The sequence below is a fragment of the Seriola dumerili genome, unplaced genomic scaffold, assembly GCF_002260705.1.
Source record: "Seriola dumerili isolate Sdu_G_001 unplaced genomic scaffold, Sdu_1.0 BDQW01000052.1, whole genome shotgun sequence".
Classification (NCBI taxonomy): Eukaryota; Metazoa; Chordata; class Actinopteri; order Carangiformes; family Carangidae; genus Seriola; species Seriola dumerili.
In genome coordinates, this window is record NW_019174307.1 from 20,019,747 (window position 1) to 20,036,968 (window position 17,222).

General features: G+C 41.0%; 1 protein-coding gene across 1 annotated transcript in view; it reads left to right on the forward strand.

Annotated features, from left to right (window-relative positions):
- The window catches only part of rnf17 (ring finger protein 17), a 34,069-nt gene extending 17,166 nt beyond the window's left edge, over positions 1-16,903 (forward strand). The window contains exons 28-38 of the mRNA XM_022740123.1: positions 11,158-11,173; positions 12,986-13,141; positions 13,334-13,453; positions 13,536-13,616; positions 13,977-14,099; positions 14,206-14,262; positions 14,360-14,470; positions 14,789-14,912; positions 15,471-15,606; positions 16,091-16,277; positions 16,808-16,903. Of these exons, the coding sequence (XP_022595844.1) occupies positions 11,158-11,173; positions 12,986-13,141; positions 13,334-13,453; positions 13,536-13,616; positions 13,977-14,099; positions 14,206-14,262; positions 14,360-14,470; positions 14,789-14,912; positions 15,471-15,606; positions 16,091-16,277; positions 16,808-16,903 (1,207 nt within the window). The remainder of the gene's footprint in view (positions 1-11,157; positions 11,174-12,985; positions 13,142-13,333; positions 13,454-13,535; positions 13,617-13,976; positions 14,100-14,205; positions 14,263-14,359; positions 14,471-14,788; positions 14,913-15,470; positions 15,607-16,090; positions 16,278-16,807) is intronic.
- The last annotated feature ends 319 nt before the right edge of the window (positions 16,904-17,222 follow it).

Below are 17,222 nucleotides of genomic sequence, written 5' to 3' on the forward strand. Positions count from 1 at the left end.
AATTAACGCAGAGGCATAAAAACAAGTTAATCTCTCCATTTTAGCCAAATTGATGATGTTGTCTCATGTGCACCTGCATACTGTGTCCTGGTGTACATTGTAAGGACCGTCTTCCGATGCGGAGACAATTTTCTGGATGTGGACCGAGACACGGCCAGCTCTTTGGGGGTTTGTAGCAGCTGTAGTCTTCACCTGTTCTCACACAACACAAACACACACACATTCAAGGTTGATAAGACTGGTGTGTGTGATTGTGTGTGTGTGTGTGTGTGTGTGTGATATCACTCTCAGCAGACATAATGCTGCGGGGCTGCTTTTTGGAGGGGTGGAGTGGAGGGGACGGGGATTTGGGAGGAAAAGGAACGGAGAAGGCGCGGCATGATCAGGAGTATTTGTTTCTCATCAGCAGCGGCTAGAGTTTGTGTCTCGCTCACTGGAGACTGTGCATCAGTTTCTTTGGGTTTCTGGAATGACAGATCTCTGCACCAAACAGAAAAAACACCAACTCTGGGTAAACATTTGCTTAAAATTAAACACTGAAATCTGCCACTGACGAAGTACCAGAAACAGAAACAAAAATTACCACTGAGGGGCAAACTGAGGATAATGTTTGAGTGGTAAACACCCTCCAGAAATAGTTTCAGAAAGATCAAAGACGCTTGATAGAAGTTTCAGGAATGCGTTTGATCGCTCCCAAATATTCTGAGCATGAGACAACGAACCCCAACATACAGCAGAGTCATAAGAACCCTGTTCAAAGACAGAGGAACAAGAGTCCTGCAGCAGATGGGTGGTCTGACCCCCACAGAGCCCTGTCTCCACATCATGGAGTCAGTCGGGAATTCAGAAGAACAGGAGACACTGAGACGGACTAAATCCTCAGAAGAACTGAGCAAAGTCGTCCGAGTACGTGGAACAACCAACCTTGAAAAATGGCCCGACGTACCGAATGAAGGACTCATGGCTGTGTGCCCAGTTTTTCAAGGTGGTTTTTCCACGTATCTCGGACGACTTGCTTCAGTTCTTCTGAGGATTTAGTCCGTCTCAGTGTCTCCTGTGTCTTCATGTAATCCCAGACTGACTCCATTGATGTGGAGATCAGGGGCTCTGTGGGGGTCCAGACCATCTGCTGCAGGACTCTGTTTCTCTTGTCTTTGAACAGGGTTCTTTAATGGACTCTGGCTGTATGTTTGGGGTTCGTTGTTCATGCTGCAGAATTAATTTGGGAGCGATCAGACGCATTCCTGAAACTTCTACAAAGCGCTCTTTAATCTTTCTACTATTTCTGGAGGTGTTACACTCAAACATTATCCTCAGTTGCCCTCAGTTGGTATTTTTTGTTTCTGTATTCTGGTACTTCGTCATGGCAGATTTTCAGTGTTTAATTTTAAGCAAATGTTTACCCAGAGTTTGTGTTTTTCTGTTTTGGTGCAGAGGTGCTGTCATTCAGAAACCCAAGAAACTGATGACAGTCTCCAGTGAGCGAGACACAAACTCTTAGCCCTGCTGATGAGAAACAATTATACTCTGAATCATCCGGCGCCTTCTCCCGTTCCTTTTCCCTCCCAATCCCCCGTCCCCTCCACTCCACCCCTCAAAAGCCCCCCCGAGCATTATGTCTGCTGAGAAGGTGATATCACACACACACACACACACACACACACACACACACCCAGTCTTATCAAGCTTTGATGTGTGTGTGTGTGTTGTGTGTGTTGAGAACAGGTGAAGACTCAAGCTGTACAACCCCCCAGAGCTGCCGTGTCTCGGTCACATCCAGATAAATGCTCGCCATCGAGAGAACGGTTCATGTTACACCAGGACACAGTATGCAGGTGCACATGAGACAACAATCATCACTTGGCTAATGAGAAGATTAAACTTGTTTTTTATGCCTCTGCGTTATGTTTATTAGTTTTCCTTTTTGTATTTGATTGAAAGGCGCCAGAGCAGGCTTGTATCTGCTCTAAAATCCCTGTTGTTTTTTATTATCTTAAACTCTGTTGTTTCAAGTTCAGAGAAAGTGGCAGATAAAAACTGAGATATAAAATAAATGGTGTCCGGTGCTTGTTTCAAGTCTCAGTTGGAGGCAGCTTAGGGAGAGGATTCAGCAGAGCATGAACACGCTGCCCAGACAGGAGCCCTACAACTGGAAGTCGGTCCTGGCTGTGCTGTTATTGCCCTGATTGTTGTGGTACGAGGACAAGCTGCTGGAGGTGCTGGGGAGGGACACGTTAAGGTCTGGAAAAACACACCACACACACAAAAAACCCTTTTCTTGTTATGTCACAAACTTTTAAGTACCAATCAACTGGTGGCACGGCTAAGAGTGATGTTACGCAGCGCAGTATGTGCTAAACTGCATAGGAAACTAATTAAAAGCTTTAATGTGTTCTTTATCGGTAATGATAATATGTCGGTGTTACAGGTACAATATGTGGACTATGGGTGCTGTGTGGAGAACATCCTGTGGTCCCTGCACCCATTGCTGCTGTGTACGATGTTCCTTCAGCTCTGTATGCCCTGCCAGCTGCACGCCTCAACCCTGTAAGTGTGTGTGGTTGTGTGTTGTGTGTGATGGGTGTTGTGTGTTACATGTTCACTCTCATCTGTTCTTTCTTTCTTCATCGTCCTCTCTGCCTCCTCAGGTTGGCGGGAACGGGTGGCAGCGGGATGCGGTGGCCTTGCTGAGGGAGGTGTTGCTGGAACCGCTGTGTGGACATGCGAGTCGTGTAAAGTTACAGTCAATACCTAAAGAATTAATGTCTTACACAGTAACTACTGTAAATATAGGAATGGCTTTAATCATATTGTCCATCGTTCACCTATGCTTTAGAGCTGCAACCTTTAGACAGTAAAAAGGAAAATTAATCAGTGTTCTATTTTTGATGAATTGATAATATTTATAATATATAATTGATAATTGTCTAAATTTAAATAAATATAAACATTTGCTGCTTTTCTTTTGGTTTTGACGGCGTCAGTCGATCAAAACAATCATTTTGAAGATGCAACCTTAGTTAGTTACAAGACAAAGGGTTTTAGTAGTACTCGACTAGTAATGTAGTGTGTGTGTGTGTGTTGTGTGTGTGTGTGTGTGTGTGTGTGTGTGTTGTGTGTGTGTGTGTGTGTGTGTGTTAGGAACTCCAACTGACCAGAGGAACCCCTCACAGTTGAGCTCTTTTCTGGACGGGCTGAGCCTCAGCAGGATCCTGTGTCACCATGAACACGCCTCCATGGACCGGACTGTCTCAGACAAGAAGGTGTTGTGTGTGTTGGTATTTGTGTTCATTGTTCATGTTGTTTATGTTTCTCAAGATGAAGCAGTGCTGCCATTATTTACACAGGAACATCCGTGTTTCTCTGCAGGGACACTCGGTGACGCCTCCTGCCTCCTTCCTGGATGATTGGGACATCGACACGACCAGGTACTGTAGTTAGAATAAAGACAAATGTATTTTTAGTAACGGCCACATCTACACAAATGTGTAAAGCTTTAGACTGATTGCAGACCTGTGTTTCCAGAGGTCTGAGGGCCCAGAGGAGCCACCGCTTGGGGCCCTTTATTTACCCAAACCTGCCACAGGAGGGTGAGAAGTTTCAAGTCCGGGTCAAGCACCTGTGGACCCCAATGAGGTAACTGCTTTTAACAGAGGATATAACTGTTTTAAAAACATGCATCACATTATTTTACCGATTTAAAAAAAAAAAAAAAATCAGGTTAAGTGCTGATGACAGGTTTTGAGGTGAACTTGATCCTTCAAAATAAAACTGAGTCAGTTTAGTAAAGGATAGATGTAGTGTCCAAATAAGATCCAGATACACTGTGTAATCTTGTCTTTAGGCTGTAACTGTTAGTTCCTTTGAGGCTGCCACGATCATTTGGACTCATTAACTCTTAATAGATTAAGCTAAACTGATGCTCTAACTGTTGATGAGAGGTTAATCTTTCGTATCTCTGTGCTGCAGCTGTTCCTGGCCTTTGAGGGAACAGCAGACTTGGAGGTGATGGAGAGAGACGCTGACGACGCTCTGACCAGAGATCAATGCAAAACATTCAACAGTCTGCAACGACTCTCCAGCTTCCCTCACGGTAACATTTCACTGTGGTTACAGCCGGTTTGTTTCCAGGCAGGGAGCTTTTCAAAAAGATTTTTACAACTGCGTTAGCATCATACAGCTTTAGCTCATTTTTTTTACATTTAAGAACAATGGGTATATTTGTGGATTGGAGTCAGCTCTGGTGCTTTTCATTAAATTATTGCAGTGGCTTTGCACCTCAAAGTGACGTTTAATGAAATGAAGCTTCTTTCACTGGAGAAAGGTTTCAGTAAATCATTAACAAAACACAAACAATATGTAATTAGAGTATATGATGAGGATTTTTCTAGCATTCACAGTTATCCCCACAGTCAAACCATATCGAAACATTTCTTCATGAAGAGAAATCCTGAAGAATGAGGAAGGTTTGTTCTTAAGTACATGAATAAAATCTCAAACCTTTTGCAGCTGAAACTGTGACTGTTTGCCAAGACGACAGCAGATAATCGCGAAACACATGCGTCGCAAAATGTTTTGCCGCAAGAAGCGTTCCAGTAAAGTTGCACAGACGTTGACTTTTCTGCTCCGGCGCTTCCAGGCTGTCCGTATGTCTGCAGAGTACAGTGACGAACAGTAACTACCCGGGAAAAGCCTGATGAAAGTTCCACCAGCCGTGACGAAGCCGTATGATCTGAAATCAACCACCGTGGACCTTCGGCACTCCTGTGAACACCTCTGACAGCCAAGTCAGAGAAAGAGGAACACAGTAAAAAAAGAGTACCCCGGCTGACAATCTCACCTCCTCAATTAATATACGTAACGCTTAAATCTTCAATCATAAGCTACACCCTTTATCCCCCCACTTCAAGAAAGAACACATCTATAACCCGGAAAACCCGTCCGGCTAAACCAATTCATAGCCCGTCCAAACCCCTCCTACTCCGATTCAATCTTCATGCATCGTCATCGGAAAGCACCATCTATCATATAGCTCCAATGCAACGTGCTAGATGGATCCTCTGCTCACCTACTGTCCAGTTGATTGCACCTGATCTCTTCTCAGGCTAAAATACATATAGGATGTATGGCAACGTCTCACTGAAAAGCCAAAAAAATATAGAAATCAATCTTAAACAGGGCTAAGGCAAGGTGTGAAGCAGGCCAGCAGGCGATCTTTGTGGCCTAATTTCAGGACATACTCTTTTCGAAGCTAAAAAATGAATTATGTTCTGGACTTCTCACCAGGAACTCTTGCAGCCGCCTGGTTAAGGGTTATAAAGTGGAGCTCAAGATAGATACATAATATATATACGACCTTATTATATAATAACGGTTGTACAGCGTCTCAATCAAAAACACTTTTGGGAGCTCTTTAAAAAACCCCAAAAATTATTTCAAATGTTTCGCAGTACACTGCTCTAATATTCTCCATAAACTAGAAATTCAAACTGACATAAATTAAGAGGGGCAATTCCAAATAACCTCAAGGTTGGGAACCCTATGCTTGAAAAAATCCTATATCATCTGGGTATCTGTAATTATCAGTCAATATTATTGTACTATAATTACATATTCTCGGAATTTCAATTTGTGGTAAGAAAAAAAAACTCAAAGATCAAATACCCAGAAACAAGGAATATCATCTTTTCGATAAACCAAATAAATTACCTGACATAATCAACGTTAACTTCATCACATTCAAAAATACATATCAAGTTCAATTTCTAGTAATAATAGAACATACAACATTCATAAAAACAAGTCCTCTCAATTGTTAAACTGTCCCCCCATTAATAGTCTAACCTACACCCACATCTTAAAAGGGACAAACATGCCATGTTATAAACAGCATGGCAAAATTCATTTTTACTTTATTTATCGTGACTCAAGACCACATGATCATATGTTATGCAGCACAAACAGGACGTACACGAATAACAAAATAACGTTTTGCTGATTAAAGTCAATCTAAATGCATTACTTTAAACAAAGGAAGGGACATTCTTCAAAAAGGCAGTAGGAATTCTGAGTTTGCAATGGCAATGTTAAATTCTAATACATATGGGCAGGTTTAAATAATACTTTTGGCAAATACCTCTCTTCTCTATTTTGTTCATGTTTACATTCCTCATCCAAACAAATTATTATTCGTCTCTGAAACGATTATCAAATCACAACAAGGTTAGCAGATCCTCTGGTTTCTATTCCAGCCCTTCATACTTCCTCCACTGACCCTAGTCAGTTTTGGTGATGTTTACACTCTGAAAATTACAAATAGCCTGCCTACACAGCAACCAGAGACTTTTTACAGTTTTTAGACTCTTTTTGTTTAAATTCAACATAATGATTTCTTAGCCATTTCTGAGCCTCACCAATATTATAACAGGAACAGATCTCTCAGCTCTGATTCAACAGTTTATTTCAACCAGTTAATACTGCTACACTTTTGTGTGAATCAGAGATATACAAACATTTCATCAGTATCTAAAGAACTGTAAAACCTGCAACACCCATAATGGTGACGCATAAACAAACACGTATTATGCAGGCTCCTGAAACAAATAGTATGTACATTATTAATTGACCTGCAGTATAGTTTCTTTACCTCTATCAGCCTCCCCACCGTAGCCCAGTACAATTCTCATTTTCTCTCTTTATCTAAACTGATTACAGAGTGAGTATCTTTCACATCTCCTCAAAAGAGCATATCATCACAGGTTGTCATTTTGAACTCTTAAGTGGAACTTAAGGAATGGTTTGAGGTTGTATTTGTCCGAATACATCAAATTTTTTCAAAATCCCCACACTTCCACATTGCATACAACATTAAAATGCGTCTTAACTAACTTGATCACAAAACATCTTTGTCTAATAAATAACCAGGTAAAGTCAAAAATTTCTACATTTACAGCAAATGACAAACACTGCCACAGAGGCCTGTTTATGCAGCTCTTCAATAGCAATTCTGAAATGGAACCCATTAAATGAATTTCATTATATGACACCGAGATAATTTTAAATGCGGTGAAAACAAGCTCTAGATTTTTGTCCAGGCGCCATACAAACTTTCATTTGCTTAATATAGTGTTTCTACAAACAAAAACTTGTGACTGTGAGTTGTATTACTATTTTAACCTTTAATTTCCAGTTTTTACATTTTATGGTCTTTGGGTGTTTCTGTAACACCTTCTTTGTGTTCTAGACATTAATAATTGTATCAGTTCCAACATAAAGTTCCAGTAGCAGAGTTTGGGATGTGACTATCTATTACCAAGTGCCAACCAACAGTTAAACCAAAACTTAACCCTAAAGAACTAAGATTTTAATACATAAATAAATATGCCATTATTTGATTTCGTGTAATTATTCATTACCTACATTTCAAGTGATTATCACCTGCTTTTTAAACATAGATGTAGGGGCACAGCAAACTGTAGGGCGCATGTGCTTTTAATACACTCGTTCTAGACTCCTGCTGCTCTCCTGATCTTTAGCCTTTGAGAATAACCTTCATTTGCTCTGTTCATGGAGGGTATTTAAGACACTAGTGGTCAAAAGATGTAGTCCATTATTAAAAAAAAAATATTCTTTGATACATCCCAGTCAGAGACAATTCTTTTAAAAAATTGGAAGTTAAGTTTGTACCTTAAGCCACATCCAGTTCAGCATCTTTGAATAGAGCTCTTGGGTTTTTAGGACCATAATACTCATTCAAAAACTTCTCCACTACAACTTTCTTTCTATAGGCCTTCTGTGCTTCATATAAACTCCTTATATACTCTGAAACTTTTAGTCCTTACACATTCAGCCCGGACCATATTTCTTTATATGTTATGTGTTTTTCTTAAACTTCTCCTTTCTCTGTATTCCTTGTTAACCCACTCTGCTTTTTTATGTGACGTCAAACTTTTTCTCTGCATTGTCATCTTTCTTTCGGAGGAAATGTAATCTTTCCTTCGCATCCATCGATCATGAATACCGCAAACTGCTTCATTTTTTTCCATTCCCACGAGACGAGCAGGACTAATTCCTCGTATTCATCTAAATGGTGTTTATCATTCATAAAGCGCTCAACCCTTCTTTCCAAAGTCCACAGTTTTTTAGTACACAGATTTCCATTTGTGTTCGACAGGACTGTTATCCCTGCAGCAGAACAGGCCAGAGGAATAGCTTCCTGGTAGTAGGCTGAAGGTTTTGTTGCTGTGACACAGCAGCAGCCCATAAACCGTGTAATGTGTATTTGCCAAGATATCCACTTAATGTGCTATCTCAGACTGCTGAATCTAGCTTCGAACGTTACTTTAAAACTGGGCAGCATTAAACAATGAAAACAAAAATTGGAAAATGTTCCAACTTAACAAAAATAAATAAATAGTACTGATCCTCTGTGTCTACTTGCACCTGGGTGAAATTTTAGTCAGACGGCATCTATTCAGCGGCGCGATTTACCTCAATATGAGAGCCCAGGGGCTCCCCAGAGATGCCTCTGTTTTCTTTTACGCAAATTGTTGCAATGCCACCATTTAAGTGCCAAGTGGCGTAGAACCGGGGTTAGTGCTCTAAACGTCAAGAGAGCGAGGTTGTGGTGAGGGTTGCACAAGAAACATGACTTTCCCCCAGGAGATTGGGTTTACCCTTGTGTATTGTGTTTTAGTTATTTTAAGAACTCAAATTGATTATTCCAAGTTTTTTTTTTTATGTGTTAATTGATTATTATATTTCACTTTTCAAATCATTAGTTTTGTAATAAAGGTTTAAGCCAGCAAAAACTTGGGTTTAGGAAAAAGAATCAAGGTTAGGTTATTAGTCTTCTCTGCCAGAACTTCACCCATGTGACTCACTGAAGATCTCCAAAGTGGCACCACTGTTCAAAAGGCTGGGATCATTAGCCACATTGTCTATCCACCACCAGAATGCAAATTAGATTATTTCAATTTTTTATTTCATTTCTTGATTTTGACCTTAAGCTGTAAAAAAGACTTTCTAAGGACCAGAATCAGAGCAGCCAGAATAATAATATCATAGCCATCATTCCCATGTAACTGATACATTAGAAAAAAGGGTTAGAAAAAAAAATCTGTTAAATCAAACTGTGTTACTTTCTAGTGGACTGAGTGTAATGAGAAATTAAACTTCACAAAAGATCCTTAGGTAGGTGCAATTATAACAACCTCAAATCGTGGCCATCGAATATGCCTAATTATGCTCATAAATGTGCGAATCTCAAAACAATAAACTAGAATTATAGCCTCGCAGTTCTGTGCCTCACCGCCCCAGTTGCAGGGAATATGGTCAATCAATCTTCCCACTCGGCTGAAGCTCTGATACATCTGAATGATGGCCAGAAGTGTTATGCAGAACATTTGTGATGTCACACGTGAAGTTGCCTAAAGCATGTTGGGCATATAACACTTGGCACAATCACTTTTCTTAATCTCTTATCCTTACTAGAACATTTGAGTTAAATCTGTTGTCATAATTAATTGAATGAATTTTTGATAGTAATAACAAAAGGCTAAAAACTGTGTTTTGGTATGGTCACAGTAACCTTGACCACCAAAAGGGATGAGTGTTGAGTCAAACACATGAAATGTTTAAGTGAAATCTTGAAGAAACTTCCAGCTCAAGGCATTAATGAGATATTTGTTCAAGAGAAATATTATAACATTTAATGCCTCCAGCCTTGCCTGTCATCCTGCATGGAAGGCGCATAAAAAAGTAAAAAACCGGCAGAACAAGCTCTCTAACAGTTCACTTCGTTGAACTCCCAGAACCACTGTGGGGTCGTTCAGAGCACGCCAAGCTCAAATAAACACGAGAGGACCAAAAATGCCCCACTTCTAAAGCTCGAAAGCTGATTGCGTCAAGTGCGTCTTATGAAAATGGTTACAAATGGCGGCGTTCTGTAATGTAGCCTGAAACAAACATGGAAATGACTGCCAGGCTGTGGACCTGGATTCAAGCTTGCGTTGACCATTTTTAATTGGCGTCTGATTTCAAATTGATGAATTTGAAAAAGTCAAAGTGAGCATTATCAGGCAGGGAAAGAAGGTAAGGGCGACTGCCAGCAGCCAGTCCACATCCGCCTCCACATGCTAATAACTTCAAGAAACTCTTCTATGAGGGATAGGTGCGGCTCCTGTTTTGAACAATGATGCATTAAATGTTGCACGCCACTTCTGGGAAATTTCTCTTTTTTCATTTGGCTTCCTCCTAGCAGGAAAGGTCAGAGGGCAGGAAAACAGCAAACCAGAACAGATATCCTGCCTGAAGAGACGACTTTTAGCGCTGCTTTACCTTTTAGATTCCCTGCGTCCTGACACACAGGGCTTGAAACATAAAAAGGCTGTTGGCTAATGTCTGTAGGTGTCTCCACGACACCAGTAAGGGACTGCGGCCCACAAAACAAGCTTGCCCAGAATAAATCTGATTAGATGGGACAAGGAGAGAAAAAAAAAACATGTCTGCAGTACAAATATGTTATGGATTTTTCTTCTTATCTTATCACTTTTGATGCAGTAGTGTAGGCGCATTATAATCTTTACATTAATCTACCTTCATGATTTTACTAACTGACTGAATATTTTTGCTAACCAACAGATGCACCTCGTCCCACACGGCACGCATGCCCCTTATCAGGAAAAAAATATCTACATGTCACATTATTCCTTGGTTTTGATCCCCGGGGTACTTGACTAGAATTGATCAGGGTTCTCAAAACACGCTCGAATAAAGTTATGATCCAGGTTTTTCAGGAACCCCAGCAGATATGATGTCAACCTCAGCACCAGACATAACCTGGGATATCCAACACAACCTCACTTTAACGGGGACCCTCCTGTGCACTGACACTATCAATCCAAATAGTTTCAAAGGAAGAGACAAAGATATACAATATAAATATATATTATACATAATATAATATAGAAGATAGAGATAATATAGAATATATAACAATAAGACACAGGAACATAGTGAGCCAAGACAACCACCTGACCTATACATGATACATAGCTGTGAATGATAAGTAGACCAGTAGATAGTGCTAGACTGTTAGTATAAAAGAGATAAAGATAATTATGATAGTGGTGATGATAGTAGTGATAATGATGATAGTGAAGAAGTGTGTGTAGTGTAGTAGGTGTGTGTGTGTTGTGTGTTTGTGTGTGTCGTGTTGTTGTGTGTGTGTAGTGTGATATCTGCCGGGTGTTCATGTAGATACAATTAAATCTCCCTCAAGAGCGGTAATTAAATAACTATACAGTCTTTAAATCCTCATAGAGTGATAAGAAAGAGCCGGAGTACAACCACACACGAAAAAGAAAAGAAATATAACACAACCACAACATATCAAGAGAGCATCTACGAGATACCACACTTAGAAGGAAACGTCAAAGTATGTTTCCTTCCTATTCAACCAGTTTGATCTAAAACGGACAATACGAAGGTGGTCTTAGTTTTACATGCAAGCACGATTTACAAAATTGCAGATTGAGCGCAGCTCATGGACTGAGCAGGTAAATCATAGCTAACCAGCCAGCGCACTGTCTGCGATATTTGACTGTCTTTCCGTGGACTCGTGGAACAACCAAACAATTTATCACACAGGGGAAGACACTCTGACTTAAAACGCGATTCCCACCTACAGTGGGCCTGGGCCCGGGTCTTGTCTGCAGTTTCTGCTCCTCAGCTAAGACGAGGACCTCTGTCTGCTTCACCGCTTGGGCTCAGAGTAAAAGTAACAGTTTTCTCCCTTGTTCCACTGACCTGCTGACCTAAGCTACCGGCAAATTCTACAAAACTAAGTGTTGTCTCTCCATCATGGCCGTTAGTTTGCTCTGTCCCACAGCTGTTGCTTGACGCTCAGAATCAGAGGATCTCCAATCCAGCAAGCACGAAGAGAGCTCTATACATGGACTCGTATGTCTTACAGCCTAGTGAAATATTATAAATATTTAATATTATATATAATAATTTTATTTAATTTTTCGTTTGTTTTAAATACATGTTTTCATGTGTTTAATCCACAGACTTAACATTATACTTTCGATTTTATTCATTAATTCAGCGAATTCTTGTCATATTATCGTTAATTACGCTAACCAAGAGATGGTTGATGACCTTAACATATCCATGTCTAGCTTGAACCTCTTTGACTTCAATGTGATTTTCATCAAAAACCATTTAGACTCTTCATCCTAATCTAACTTCAAGATAGTTACACAAACATCCTCAATCCTGCCTTAACACCAGGGACGATACACTGGATTACTGTTCCGCTCTCTCTCGTTGCGATTATCATCTGTTTCCACAAAAGCCAGTGATCCTCGTATAATCGTTCATCCCATCCTGAACCCCTTAAAACCCCACCAACACTGAATTCACTCCCCATCCCTGAATTACTCTCTGTACCTTGTTTCTGCTGAAGCTTTTTGTGCAATTAAAACACTTTTTTTTTTAACTAAAACATTCAGGACTTCATGTAGAGAGTTGAAAACTACTTTTAGTTCTAATATCTCCTGTCATACTACAAAAAGTCTTCTTCACTTACACTGTTATACGTGAAGAAATAAAGCCTTTGAAAAAAAGAGCAACACATGCAGAAGGCAGAAAGGAAATGGAAGAAAGGATAAACATACTCGAGTTCCCTTAGCCTACTCCTCTTAAACATCTTGATGTACTCTTATTTTCTTGCACAGAGACAATGATACGCCGTTAAAAAAAGGGCCACATAATCCCCAATCCTCTTTTAAAACCAACTTAACGTTATGTTTATTAGTTTTCCTTTTTGTATTTGATTGAAAGGCGCCAGACAGGCTTGTATCTGCTCTAAAATCCCTGTTGTTTTTATTATCTTAACTCTGTTGTTTCAATTCAGAGGAAAGTGGCAGATAAAACTGAGATATAAATAAATGGTGTCCGTGTGCTTGTTTCAGAGTCTCAGTTGGAGCAGCTTAGGGAGAGGATTCAGCAGAGCATGAACACGCTGCCCAGACAGAAGCCCTACACCTGGAAGTCGGTCCTGGGCTGTGCTGTTATTGGCCCTGATATGTTGTGGTACCGAGGACAGCTGCTGGAGGTGCTGGGAGGACACGTTAAGGTCTGGAAAAACACACACACACACAAAAAACCCTTTTCTTGTTATGTTCACAAACTTTTTAAAGTACCAATCAACTGGTGGCACGGCTAAGAGATGATGTTACGCAGCGCAGTATGTGCTAAACTGCATAGGAAACTAATTAAAAGCTTTAATGTGTCTTTATCGGTAATGATAATATGTCGGTGTTACCAGGTACAATATGTGGACTATGGCCTGGTGGAGAACATCCCTGTGGTCCACGTGCACCCCATGCTGCTGTGTGACGATGTTCCTCAGCTCTGTATGCCCTGCCAGCTGCACGGCCTCAACCCTGTAAGTGTGTGTGTGTGTGTGTGTGTTAACATGTTCACCTCATCTGTTCTTTCTTTCTTCATCGTCCTCTCTGCCTCCTCAGGTTGGCGGGAGGTGGCAGCGGGATGCGGTGGCCTTGCTGAGGGAGGTGTTGCTGAACCGCTGTGTGGACATGCGAGTCGTGGTAAAGTTACAGTCAATACCTAAAGAATTAATGTCTTACACAGTAACTACTGTCAATATAGGAATGTTGGCTTTAATCATATTGTCCATGGTCACCTACTGCTTTAGAGCTGCAACCTTTAGACAGTAAAAAGGAAAATTAATCAGTGTCTATTTTGATGATTGATAATATTATAATATATAATTGATAATTGTCTAAATTTTAAATAATATAACATTTGCTGCTTTTCTTTTTGGCTTTGACAGTGTCAGTCGATCAAAACAATCATTTTGAAGATGCAACCTTAGTTAGTTACAAGACAAAGGGTTTTAGTAGTACTCGACTAGTAATGTAGTGTGTGTGTGTGTGTGTGTGTGTTAGGAACTTCCAACTGACCCGAGGGAACCCCTCACAGTTGAGCTCTTTCTGGACGGGCTGAGCCTCAGCAGGATCCTGTGTCACCATGAACACGCCTCCATGGACCGGACTGTCTCAGCACAGAAGGTGTGTGTGTGTGTGTATTTGTGTTCATTGTTCATGTTGTTTTATGTTTCTCAAGATGAAGCAGTGCTGCCAAAATTTACACAGGAACATCCGTGTTTCTCTGCAGGGACACTCGGTGACGCCTCCTGCCTCCCTTCTGGATGATTGGGACATCGACACCGAGGTACTGTAGTTAGAATAAAGACAAATGTATTTTAGTAACGGCCACATCTACAACAAATGTGTAAAGCTTTAGACTGATGCAGATCCTGTGTTTCCAGGGTCTGAGGGGCCCAGAGGAGCCACCGCTGGGGCCCTTTATTTACCCAAACCTGCCACAGGAGGGTGAGAAGTTTCAAGTCCGGGTCAAGCACCTGTGGACCCCCAATGAGGTAACTGCTTTTAACGGAGATATAACTGTTTTAAAAACATGCATCACATTATTTTACCGATTAAAAAAAAATCAGGTAAGTGCTGATGACAGGTTTTGAGGTGAACTTGATCCTTCAAAATAAAACTGAGTCAGTTTAGTAAAGGATAGATGTAGTGTCCAAATAAGATCCAGATACACTGTGTAATCTTGTTTTAGGCTGTAACTGTAGTTCCTTTGAGGCTGCCACGATCATTTTGGACTCATTAACTCTTAATAGATTAAGCTAAACTCTCTAACTGTTGATGAGAGGTTAATCTTTCGTATCTCTGTGCTGCAGCTGTTCCTGTGGCCTTTGGAGGGAACAGCAGACTTGGAGGTGGATGGAGAGAGACTGGACGACGCTCTGACCAGAATCAATGCAAACATCAACAGTCTGCAACGACTCTCCAGCTTCCCTCACGGTAACATTTCACTGTGGTTACAGCCGGTTTGTTTCCAGGCAGGAGGGAGCTTTTCAAAAAGATTTTACAACTTGGTTAGCATCATACAACTTTAGCTCATTTTTTTACATTTAAGAACAAGTGGTATATTTGTGGATTGGAGTCAGCTCTGTGGCTTTTCATTAAATATTGCAGTGGCTTTGCACCTCAAAGTGACGTTAATGAAATGAAGCTTCTTTCACTGCAGTTATTTTAACACTAGGACATGTACTAATGTGCATAAAAGAAATCAGAAAGTTCAGTAAATCATTAACAAACACAAACAATATGTAATTAGAGTATATGATGAGGATTTTTCTGCATCACAGTTTCCCCACAGTCACATATCGAAACATCTGTCATGAAGAGAAATCCTGAAGAAGAGGAAGGTTTTGTTCTTAAGTACATGAATAAATCTCAAACCTTTTGCAGCTGATGTGACTGTTTGCAAGACGACAGCAGATAATCGCTGCGTCGCAAATGTTTCTGCGTAGAGTTCAGTAAGTTGCACAGACGTGACTTTCTGCTCGCGCTCTCCAGGCGGTCCGTGTCTGGCAGAGTACAGTGACGGGAAGTACTACAGGGCCAAGCTGATGAAGTTCACCAGCGTGGAGCCCGTCATGATCCTGGTCCAACATGTGGACTTCGGCTCTGACGACACTCTGCCCATCAGCAAGTAAGAGATGAGAACACAGCATCGTATTTATTAAGTATGGAAAACCTTAAATTATAAAGCAGTGGTGATGTGCAGATAACAAGATTAAAACGTACAGGTGCTTAACTGTATGTGGTCATTAGGAGCTTCTTCAGGTCAGNCGTGGACTTCGGCTCTGATGACACTCTGCCCATCAGCAAGTAAGAGATGAGAACACAGTAATAAAGCAGTGGTGATGTGCAGATAACAAGATTAAAACGTACAGGTGCTTAACTGTATGTGGTCATTCTTCCTGATACTCCTGTCTCTCCGTGTCAGGCTGCGTCAGATNAGGAGCTTCTTCAGGTCAGTGCACAGATTCTTAAATGACTTGTATAAAGGTTTTTAAAGAATTTCTTTTAATTTTCTATGTAGCTATAAAAGTTAACTGCACCATTAAAGCCCCTTGAATGTGGCTGATCTACAGCTGACATGTTGTCCTGATACTCCTGTCTCTCCGTGTCAGGCTGCGTCAGATGCCGGCCGAGCTGCTCAGGTTTCCGTCGCGGGCGCTAAAGGTCAAAGTCGCCGGCTTCAAGGCTCCAAGTGTGGAGAGGCAGGAAGACGTGCTGCCCTACAGCCCCGGGTGGAGCGTGAAGGCTGCGATGGAAATGATCGAACTGTTACACAGCAACATCACAGCCTCTGTTGTGGTAAGAAACGCACAATGTGAAAGTAAAGAGCCGTCATTATCTTTCACTGATTGTCATGTCCATAAACCGATACCAATTATTTAGCCACATGATACGATCAGGATTTTCAGTCTTGATGATTTTAGGGGCGAACTTTTAACTTTATAAGCTACAGATTCAGCTCTGTATCAATTCTCATAGTTATCTGTAAAACTCCATCGTTCTCTCCGTCGTCTCTCATTTATATATAAACTTAGTGAGATTCGATTCGAAAGGATTTGGGTTTGTTACGTTGATTTGGTGAAATTCCATCAAACCTCATCCCTGCAAGACTGAACTTCTGAGTCTAACTCTTTACAATTCCAGAGCTTCAGCACACAACCACAAGGTGCTGGGTGCAAAAAGTAGTAAAATAAAAGTAACTGAAGCACCTGAAAACTCACAAGTCTCACAACTCTTTTGGTCTCTGAAAAGTTTCTCAGGGCGCGAGACGTGACTTCTTCTCAAGTCAGTATCTTAACTACATCCGTGCGTCGTCCTTGTCTCTTCAGGCCCGGGAACCAGAGCTCACAGTGCTGCTGTACAACGAGGACGAAGAGCTGGTCCATCTTCCTCTGGTGAGCAGCGGACTGGCCGAGCTCGAGTGACGCAGAGCGGAGACGAACTCCGCAGCCCACAGGTTCATGTGAGTTTTCAGCTTCATTTCAAACAGGTTACAGTTAGTTTCTCCATTGTGAAGATTTACTGCTGGTTTATAACCCAACATTTGGGTTGTTTGATGTTTGTGGAAAACATGAAATTATAATCGACATTAATCACTATTTTCTGGCATTTTATCCCCAAATCAATTACGTTGGTCCAAGATGGATCAGATACTAAATGTTTCACTGTCTTGACAATATTTGAGCTGCTGTTAATTTCCTCTTTGTTTCTGTCCCCAGGTTTACTCTCCGCCCTCCTGGTTTG